Source organism: Rasamsonia emersonii (genome assembly GCF_000968595.1).
Source record: "Rasamsonia emersonii CBS 393.64 chromosome Unknown ctg1118621760743, whole genome shotgun sequence".
Taxonomy (NCBI): Eukaryota; Fungi; Ascomycota; class Eurotiomycetes; order Eurotiales; family Trichocomaceae; genus Rasamsonia; species Rasamsonia emersonii.
Window position 1 is genome coordinate 1 of NW_013562764.1, and position 10,888 is coordinate 10,888.

General features: G+C 52.8%; 3 protein-coding genes across 3 annotated transcripts; 1 reads left to right on the forward strand and 2 right to left on the reverse strand.

Moving 5' to 3' along the window:
- Positions 1-4,040: 4,040 nt before the first annotated feature.
- Positions 4,041-5,084, reverse strand: T310_8418 (uncharacterized protein; the record flags this gene model as incomplete). The annotated part of the gene is made up of 1 exon (XM_013468797.1): positions 4,041-5,084. One exon carries the CDS (start codon positions 5,082-5,084, stop codon positions 4,041-4,043), a length of 1,044 nt encoding a protein of 347 aa, XP_013324251.1.
- A 456-nt stretch (positions 5,085-5,540) lies between these two features.
- T310_8419 (uncharacterized protein) lies at positions 5,541-6,371 on the reverse strand (the record flags this gene model as incomplete). The annotated part of the gene is made up of 1 exon (XM_013468798.1): positions 5,541-6,371. One exon carries the CDS (start codon positions 6,369-6,371, stop codon positions 5,541-5,543), a length of 831 nt encoding a protein of 276 aa, XP_013324252.1.
- Positions 6,372-7,270: 899 nt separating this feature from the next.
- On the forward strand, positions 7,271-10,888 carry T310_8420 (uncharacterized protein; the record flags this gene model as incomplete). The annotated part of the gene is made up of 5 exons (XM_013468799.1): positions 7,271-8,758; positions 8,822-8,857; positions 8,937-9,146; positions 9,206-9,498; positions 9,572-10,888. Coding segments are annotated over 5 exons (3,344 nt in total), but the record flags the coding sequence as incomplete, so codon positions are not given.

The window sequence follows — 10,888 nt, forward strand, 5'->3', positions numbered from 1 at the left end:
TTTTGTAGGTTTGGTAAAGGAATAGCAGAGTAGGTAGCCCCTCCCAACTGAGTGAGCATTCTCTCCAGCATCAGATTTTCCGGCTTTGAGGTTTGGAAAGATATGGTATGTGCATGAGGTTTGGTCTGGTCAGGTGAAGCTTTGTTTCTTCAGCATATTGTAGCTTTATGCCCTGCCCACCTGCCTATTTCAGAAATAAAGATTTCTTTCTTTCTTTCTCTTCTCCTATCTTTCTCCTGCCTCTGTACTAGACTTGAAACCTCTCAAGGGGTTAAAATATTTTTTTTCTCTCTCTTCATTGTATAAAATCAAGTTCCTTTATGGTTGTGTATGTATGTACAGTACATTACATGATCTATCTCTCCTTTGTCGTGTCTGCTTGTCTGTCTTTCATATCCGAACTTTGACTCTTTTGTGACAAAAATAATACTTCTTTTAATAAAGAACCTCATGAACAGGAATGTACACAAACCCTCCTACAAAAAAATTCTCATTTTGAGAAGAAGGGGGTTGGGAATGGAACTAGTATATATATAACATATAATATAATGTCTTCAAAAAAAACCCATCCCACTTTCTGAAGTCCACTACACACATACATCCGTATGTACTGCACAGAAATCAAGCCAGCCAAGGCAAAAAGACAACGAGACACATGACAATGAATGAAGGAAGGAAGAAGGGATATATCTCGGAATATATACAAACATAGCTAAGTTCACAATCCAAATCTGAGTTGAGAGGCTTGTGGTTGGCTATATATACATACATCCCTCCATCTCTCTTAATTTGAGGATAATAATGAACTGACTTCTCCGCAGAAAATGAAACGAAACAAAAAAAAGAAGAAGAAAAAAAAGAAAAACCTGCTTTCGATGATATCCGCCTGTCTGTATGTTATCATTCCAAATAAATGAGAAATGTAATCCCCCCCCCGGCGCGCGCGCGCCAAACTCAATCGATCGATCGCGAGCTTCAGTTTCTGAAGCTTCAGTTTCGACTACCACTTTTGATTTAAATTTAAGAAAGGATGTCCCGAGGAGACTGGCAGGAGAAAGGAAAAGCGAACCTAACGATATATGAGGTATGACTTATGTCCTACCACCACGTACGGCGGATGGATCATGTGCATACGAACGGATAAGATACAATATATTATTAACAGTTTGATCACGACATACGATCATGTATGCTATTTAATTAGTTATTTATGAAGCGAAAGATCTAAAGAGAGTCGAACAAAACAGCCAGTAGAATGGTATTGAAATCAAAGTACAGATGTTGATGGTCATTACCTAGGATGAACAGATTGTGTACAACCATATAATATGTCTGAACGTACCTATCTAATTCATACAGTTCATTCAGTATACAGACCTCTATACTGTTACTTACTAAACACAACCTAACAGTACAAGTTCACAACTATCAATATCATCTTCATATGCTTCACCTTTCTTCCTTCTCTTCCGAACTACTGCCCGATCCAGAAGGTATCTCCTGTTTCGGCCTCCGATCCGAGCGGAAGAAGAAATCGCGAATACTTCGGCGCTGTTTCACATGCCCTCGCTGCTCTGCTAGAGTAGCTTGTTTCGACGCGTCTATCTCCTTTTGCAAAGCCGACAACTGCTTCTGCAGAGAGCATATCTTCTTGTCCAAAGATGGGGTTTGGCTTCGCTGCAGACAGAAGTTCGCTGGTGAAGGATCTTTGCCAGGCTCTGAGGCTCGGTTTAAATCTGACGACCTCAGCTTGCTCCACATCTTCTTCAACGTCCTGCGCCCTTCCGGTTGTTTACCACTGTCTGTTGCATTCAACGTGTTTTTTTGGACGTGATGGTCCAGCGGTGTCCATGCTGTTCCACTCTTGAGTTCAGAGAAGCCGTTGCAGACTTCAAAGACAATACTCGGCAGCTGAATCTCTGGGCGCAGCCTCTGAAAAATCTCTTTGCTTGCAACAAGGCTGTGAGACCGTTCTGGGGGAGTGATACGAAGTCCTCCGCTAGGAAAAATACCCGAATTTGGATGTCTCTTCCTGTAACTGGCACAGCGCCTATCAAAAGCGCTAAAATTGGCCGCCAAAGTCACAGCGCAAAGGGGGAGAAACTTGATATTTTCGAAGCCTTTGGCTACCACGCCGGTCTCTCTGTGGATTGATGATGCTGTGACTGGAGAGTCCAACGAAAGACGAGCACAAAGGGCCCACATGTCTGCATACAAACGGCAGACAATGTAAACATCCCCATACACAAGCTCAAACTCATCCTTTGGGATTGGGTCACGGTTCAAATCCGTATACCCCGACTGCAAGCAGATGACAAGCGACCCTTCCTGGATAGCCCAAGTCTCACCCAGTCCCAGTCTGATATCCCTGTATAACCTCAGACGGGTACAGCCCTCGGCGGAGGCTTGAGGCAACGTTCGGGCTTTTCGGAGGCTCTCTTGAGAAGCAGCCCTATCATCTCTTGGAGAGTACGAGATATCAGTTGGGAGTGAATCTCTCGACGCGGTCAAAATACTCCTCTGTTAACATCAGCCAGATGTCAGTTCAAGGAAACGGATCACTTACGAACACCCCAGGGGGATAGGGTTCACGAGGATTTGCATTCTCGTCATTTGCCACTTTTGCCGCGCCAACGATCAACGGCTCTTGAACCCAGGTGGCATTAATTGATTTCAGCTGCTTCTCGTAACAGCTGATGTCGACCTCGGAGGCACTTCGAGGAAGATGTGAATTGGGCCAGGTGCCCAGCGTCTTCCCCGCCGGCCCTCTACCGCACCATCGTCCTTTGTAGGCGCAGAACCGGCACTGATCACAGTACTCGCTCTCCCCCAGGATATCCAATTGGAAGAATGAGTAAGGAGTGTCATTTGCCGATCTCGAACTGTTCCCAAGCCGGGCATAGGAATTCAAGACGGGCGGACGATGGAAATATTCAGCATGTCGACGCCGCAGCGAGATCGACCCGTGGAAAGATACAGACTCGGACGTGTCACTGTTGTCGTCGGTCCGACTAACGAGTTCGCAGTGGCACCGTGCTCGAACGCAGGGAAACTAGACTTTCTATCAGTGATGCTTGGACATGTGCTTGATGCTTCCCTCACAGGCAGGAGATCGTCAGTGCAGGTACTCGACGGTAGGGAATTGCTATGAGTACTGTCCGGCCGTGTCTCGGGGCTGGGATAGATGTTGGTGATGTTCTTAAGCGGCATGCTCGCGGAAGATGCTATGATTGTCACTGCAGGAGGAAGCAATGCACGTTAATTTGCAATATACGGTGGTTCTCAGTATTTGGAGATGGCCATGATCTGAAGGAAGTACAGTCCGCAGCGGTTGTCTGGTTGCAGACGGAGATCTCGATCCCTCGCGCCTTCCATTCTGGGATGTCTGCAACGGAAGTCTCGCCTCAATCCAAGAGAGTCCATCGGCAGAGTCATGTCGTGAAAATAGGTGGAAATCTTTCTTTGTTATAATTGTCCCGGATACTTGACAGATCACTCTGCCAGATTAAGATCATTACTATGAACTGTAGATAAGAACGCAGCTTATTGACCCCTAGGGTCCATTTGAGAGTAGAACATTTCATTTTGCACAACACCCTACCTAGAGAAGAGAGAAAGAAATATAGGGCTACCAGAGACTCAAATCTATACAACAATAGCTCTCTGAGCAATTATTATACGTATTTTTCCTATCTACAATTTTACTGAGTGCTGTCTCCCCGACCTAACCCGCAATAAACTGGCATATTGGGCTGTGATTGGTCCAACCCGAAACAGACAGAGGTCTGGCTAGACAAGAAATGGACATCCTGAACATGTTGATCGAAATCCCAAGCAGTAAATTGTATGTACTGTACATCCATCTATGTACACTCCAGTCGCTTGACGCCTTTTTTTTTTTCGAATACCCTGGATTTTGCATTCAAAAAGTCTTCTAGGAAGAGGTTCATCCTTGCTCGAAGGCCTTGCTTCTGGTCTTCCTCCAACTTGGGCTGGTCTGAAGGAGTAGAATCCAGGGCCATGGTCTCTCTAGATGTCTGCTAGAGGGTCCCCTTCTTCAGCGGGTCCGACAGCCAGCATTTCAGCACACAATGTCGGAACATGATCGTCGGACGGAAGCGTGGCATTGCTTCCAAGATCTCTTTGACCCAGGGATGGCCCTTGTTGGGAGAGTATCGGGGCCCGACGCCGCTGCTGAGTGGATCAGGGTCATCATCATCATCTTCTTCGTCCGACGGACGCAGCCAGATTGCGTCGGGATCGTCAATCCCGGGGAACTCCTCATTCTGAGCCTGAAAGTACTTGTTCCACAGCCATAGCTTCTCTACCGCCTCACTCCATTGCTGAATCCGCTCCCTAAGACGGTTTGTCTCGACGAGCTCAAAGAATTCCGCGGGCTCGCGGTCCTCCGGCGGGGCCGCCAGAGTCCACAGTTGCTGGTATTTCCGGATCGTGTCTTCATCAAATGCATCCACACATTGGATGGGCTCCTCGCCCAGTCGGCCAAAGAGACCGGAGTCGAGGGCCCGGGCCATCGAGACGTGGATGCTGACCATCTTCAGGCAGACCAGATAATCCTTCCTGCCCTCGAGAAGAGGAAAGCTTTCATTGTGGTACCCCCCCTTGTACTCGCTATCAAAGCCATGCAGCAGATCTGCGGTGATAGACGCACCCCTGCTTCTGGCCGCCAGCCACAGCAAGAACGGGATTGGCTCGCCGGCGCTGTCGTAGAGGCCGCTGTAAGCCGGCCACCAGTTCAGGTGGACGATGTCGGTCGACGGGCGCAGCCACAGCACGCCCTCGGTGGTGTTGGACGCCAGCCACCCCGGTTGGTCGGGGTCAGAATCAGAGTCCTCGTCGTAAGCCTCCAGGGCCACCTCGCGCGACTCGTGGCATACTCGGGAAATGACTGGGGGTCGTGTGTTGCGCGAGGTGGTGTGCGCGAGCTGGCAGGTCGTCCCCTTGCCGACGAGCTCGTTGTAAGGGATGTCGAGTTCCACGACGCGCGAGGGGAGGCAGTGTCTCCAGATGGCGCGTCGCAGCTCGACGGGGAGCTTGGGAAAGAGGTGGAACTCGCTGGCCATGTTGAACACGGCAGGTGTTTGTCACGGGACTGGTCACTGGAACAGGACGGATGCCCCGCCGCCCACGGTGTAGCACGCGCGACTACAGAACGAAGACCAGCATGAGGAATGATGGGAGAAGAAGCATCAAGAGAAAGTTGGCGGGCGCCCACGAGGCATTAAATCCCATGCCGGTGCAGAGGCTCGCGGCGGCTCGAGCTGCACTATTAGGCTCTTTCCTCGTTGGGTATACGCGTTGCGTTGGCGGCCAATTCTCCCCCAGCTGGGAGAAGCAAGATCACACACAACGGCCATTTACATTCAGTGAGTGCTATTAATATCTATCTATCGATCTAAATCTATCTATCCACATGCCTAGCCAACATGATCCGTGCGCCGCTGACTCACCCAGAACCATCCGAGAACAACGACGCCCCCTCTACCTGCTCCGTCGACCCTTGACCCCATTTCCACCCACTACGTGCACGGCAGGGGCGACTCCAGGGTGTTCCTCACCTGCTCGCAAGCCTCGATGGCGATGAAATGGCCCTTTGGGTTGTTGGCACCTTGTATCTTGCCCGAGTTGTAATCGGTGACGAAGTTCTGGATGAACTTCTTCACATTCTCCTTCGCGTTCTGGTTGTCCGCGAGCATCTGCTCCGTGTCCAGCGCCGTATATTTGGTGCCGTCCTTAGACTCCTTTGTCATGGTTTTGGTTTCAAAGGTGTATTTCCGCTTATCTTTCTCCTTATTGAAGGCATCTATGATATTCTTGGCGTTTTCCTGCTTCCGGGCCGAAGACACGCCCGCCATGCACTCTTGCAGTTTCGACAGGATCGAGGCCGCCTTCGCGTTGTTTCCGAGCTTTTGGCGAGCCTCCTGGATGCGTTGCACCATAGGGTCGAGGATCAAGGGTAATCCCGGCGCTCGATCGTCGTTGGGAAAGGTACCAGGCAGGAGTTTGTTCACCGAATTCACGCTCTGGTAGCCCACGGCATTCAGCTTGTCGACCGCGGTCTCGACGTCTGGCTCGAGGTTGTTGCCGATGCCAGTGCTGCCCGTGAAGGGAGTGATATTCCCGATCGGCCGTCCCTTTCGATCCAGTTTCGGCTCTTTCTGGATGTATTTGATGAACGTGTCGAAATCGCAAGGGCTGGGGCATTTGGGCGCGATCACGGTGGCTTCGCCAAACGCCTCGATTTCCATGCGGTAGGCGTACCAGAAGAAAACGGTCTGGTAGGGGCCAGCGCCCTTCGAGGCCAGCACGGAAGAAACGAGGGAGAACAGGCACAGCAGCTGAAGCTTCATGACGGGCGATGCTCAACAGCGGTCCGGATACGGCGCCGGTAGGGAGGGACCAGCAGCAATTTGAATGGCTTCTGGAGGGGATCCGAGAGTGATCAGAAGGAGCACTAGCTCAGCATTTCCCTGCCCCAGCCCGAGAGACGGCATGATGAGGAAGGGAAACCAACACTGAGCCCATGATGGTTCTATACATTGGCTGGACGAAGATGAAACGCAGCGGTTCTCTTTTTTTTTTTTCTGTTTCGCTGTCGACTTACGCCGGTCTAGATGCCCCGGGTCAGGGACATCACACTCACCATTGGGCAGGAAGCAACGAAAATGCCGCTGTTGCATGGCCGCACAGAGACAGCGGCAGTTGGATGCTGAAAAGATCCCCGACAAGTTGGGGGCGGACGAATTTTCTAGACCCCCGCCAGGCCTGCACTTTAAGGCATCGCGATCGCGAATTAAGCGCCCGCTCCCAACATGCCAAGAAGAAGGTCGGGCATGATCTCATTCCCTATTCCTTCACCGTTCATACCTTATTTCCTATCGCGGTATTCTCAATCATCGTGTGCTTTCCCCCTTCAGCCGTCAGGGCCCCCAACATAACATAACACAACATGAAACGCCGAGATGGACCATCCGCTCGTCCTGCGCTTTGCAAGTCATTTCATAAAATCCCTCTCGAATTGTTGTCTGCTAAACGAAGAAGGGCCAATTATCGTTCTATTATTAGGAAATCTGAAACGCATTATCATTCTACGAAAGAAGCCATGTTGGAGCGACCTGTTATTCTGCTCGAGTCCAGACAGTCCGATCCGGGGGCCCGTCGGCCTATTTGTGCCTTCATCTTTCCATCGTGAGCCCTCGTTGCAGTCATCTCCTGACCTCCGTCGTCTCTGGACGAGTGATACTCCAAGATGAGACTCACCAGCCTGGTCTTTGGCACTTCTTTCGCTGCTATCATCCGGCAAGGCTCAGCCTTTTCCTCGACCCTCTCACGCTGTCCATTGCCATGCAGCGTTTCAGGGCCTGAACCTTCCAATTGGACATACTACCATGACATCAACGCCCTCCAGGACTGCAACGAGCCAACCCTCTTCGACCTGAACATCTACAACCCGGTGCAAAACCAAAACGCGCATGTTGCCCTGCGAGCCTGTGTCGCAGCACCAAGCTCTGACACGACTGTCAGGAGGGCAACCTCGACCTGTGGCCACAAGACCAGTCAAACGCAAGCCGACATCCAGCTTATCTGGTGGGGGAAGACCGATGCAGGCGTCTCAACCCAGGTTGCTTCGGCAGCCGAGCAATTGCGTTCTGCTCTCCAACAAGACGAGGCAAATTGCGAAGAGAGCAGCAGCATTCTCTTTGCCCAGTCGGGAAACGCCGTGGTGGGCATGTATGTGGGTTCGGAGATCGAGAAACTCAGCGCCGCCGACATCATCCAGAAGTTCATCGATTATGGCAATGCAAGATCAGGATTACCGGACCGCCTGGCAGCCCAGCTGTGCGGCAATATCGGCAGTCAGATATTCGGGGTGTTCGCCGACACCACAGGAAATGTCTCCGCCGTCCAGGAGGCACTTCGAAGCTGGAACGAGGCCAAGTGCCTGGCCGGATTCGATGGGGAGCAAGTCTGGCCTAACACGGCCGTTGCAATGATCCTGCCATCGCCGATGAGTTCCGCCACAAAGAGGTCCCTGGATCCTCGGGGTAATACTTGCTCCTATATTCAAGTCAATGCCGGGGATGGCTGCTCCTCCCTCGCCCAGCGATGCCGCATCTCCCAGGCCGACCTGCAAAAATACAACCCTGGTTTGAACTTCTGCAACACGCTCAAGCCCGGTCAATACGTCTGCTGCTCTTCCGGGTCCTTACCGGACTTTTCGCCCAAGAAGAATGCAGACGGTTCCTGCTTTTCGTACACCGTCAAGACCGGCGACGTGTGCGCTAATATCGCGACCGCACACAACATGACACCGAACCAGATCGAGGCCTATAACAACCACACCTGGGGCTGGCAGGGTTGTGACCACCTCATGGTCGGCCAGGTCATCTGCCTCAGCGAGGGGGATCCGCCCATGCCAGCGCCCATCCAGAACGCCGTCTGTGGGCCGCAGGTGCCCGGCACGAAGAAGCCGACCAACGGCACAGTCCTGGCAGATCTGAACCCATGCCCGCTCAATGCGTGCTGCGATATCTGGGGCCAGTGCGGCATCACGCCCGACTTCTGTACCCCGGACCCGGCCAGCACGGGGGCCCCGGGGACGGCGAAGCCTGGCAGCAACGGGTGCATCTCCAACTGCGGGACCAACATAACCAACAATAATGCTCAGCCGAAGAATTTCTTCCGAGTAGGCTATTTTGAGGCCTTTAATGGGGACAGGCCTTGCCTGCACATGGCCGTAAGGACCCCCAAATTTTTTTTTGAGGGGGAACGTGAAACCATGGCTGACTCTTCGATCTAGCCCTCCGACGTTGATACGTCTACCTACACACACGTGGTATGTATCGTTTCAATTGCTCTTGAACCGGGCATTCAAGTCTTGTTTGGAAACTTCCACTCGCTGACTGTAACTCCAGCACTATGCCTTCGCAAACATCACCAGCGACTACCAGGTCGACGTCAGCAAATACCAGAACGTGTTCAAGGAATTCGTGAACCTGAAAGGCATCAAACGGATCCTGTCCTTTGGCGGGTGGTCGTTCTCGACCTCCGCGGACAGTTACCCTATCTTCCGGAACGGCGTGACGGAGGCACAAAGGAGTCAATTTGCTAAGAACGTAGCAAAGGTACGAAGACCTACCCGCTTGTGTCTTATCCAGGCCCTTTTGCTAATCCGCTGTCTCAGTTCATCGTCGACAATAATCTGGATGGAGTCGACTTCGACTGGGAGTACCCCGGTGCCACGGACATCCCGGGGATTCCCCCGGGCAGCCCCAGCGACGGCCCCAACTATCTAGCCTTTCTGAAGGAGGTTCGCGCTGCTCTTCCCAGCGGCAAGTCCGTGTCCATCGCCGCGCCCGCGTCGTATTGGTACCTCAAGGGGTTTCCGATCAAAGAGATCAGCGATGTCGTCGACTACATCATCTACATGACCTATGACCTGCACGGGCAGTGGGATTATGGTAACAAAAATGTCGAGTAAGTGATCTCTATCTACGTTGCGAGAACTGTCCGCTAGGACTGCCCTCAGGACTGACCATCTGTACTACAGCCCGGGTTGTCCGAAGGGCAACTGTCTTCGATCCCACGTCAACATGACCGAAACGCAATATGCCCTGGCCATGATCACCAAAGCGGGCGTTCCTGCCAGCAAAGTCATCGTTGGGCAGGCCTGGTACGGGCGGAGCTTCCAGATGAGCCAGGCGGGCTGCTGGGGCCCCAATTGCACCTTCACGGGGCCCGATTCGGGGGCATGGCCAGGACCCTGCACCCAGACACCAGGCTATCTCTCGTTTTACGAGATCCAGGAGATCATCTCGCAGGCCAACGAGCCGGACCTGTACAACACGACCGTCCAGCAGGAGCAGCTCTCGGACATGAGCGATATCCTGATCTACGATTCGACCCAGTGGGTCTCGTACCTGTCCCTCAACAGCTACGGGCAACGCCTCGGCTGGTACGCGTCGCATAACTTCGGGGGCACGGTTGACTGGGCCCTGGATCTCCTGGCCGACTACTCGGGCGGAAAGGCCTTTGATGGCGATGAGTCGCAGGGCGAGGACGCGCCCTGCGATTTCAGCGTGACGTTCAATACACTGGCCGACCTGGCGAAGGCGTCCAGTAAGTACTCGCCCTACTGCTCGCAGATCTATGCGGTGCAGACGCTCTCGAACGAACTGTCCACGGCCATGGCCAACTACTCGGCCGTGAACAACGGCTACGACGACCTGTTCGGCTACTACGTCGACTACGTCAAGAGCATGATCCCGGGGGCGTTGGACTCGTTCATGGACTACAAAAACGGGAAAGGAAACCAGTACTTCAATTGCACGTTGAACGTGGATGGCCGCAACACCACGACGCAGAAGTGTCCCTTGCCGGAGAAAACACTGGCCTCGGGCTCGTACGAGCTGTACTTCGACCTGGTCGATCCGAACGGATTCTACAACGCGCTGGAGCAGGACTACGGCATCGACAAGTCGTGGGTCAAGTTCGGCACGAAGGATTTCGAAAACTCCTGCGTTGGGCAACAACACGGCTGCATTATCATCCGGCGGATCTGGAACGGGTATCCCCAAGAGGCCGACAACATTAATGTGCCGAACCCCAAGGACCTGCTCACCAAGGCGGTGCCCAGCATGCAGAGCCTGCAGGACAAGATCGACGCGACGTGGATGGATCTGATGCTGGCGGAGTGGAACGGCACGGCGCTGGACGCGGCGCAGGTGCTGGCGTTGCCCGTCGCGATGGTGCAGCAGGCGGTCGACTCGATGGCACAGGTGAAGCAGATCGGCAAGACGGAGGAGGAGCAGAAGAAGAAGGAGTTGATCCTGGACATTGTGACGGCCGTGGTGGCCGTGGTACCCTT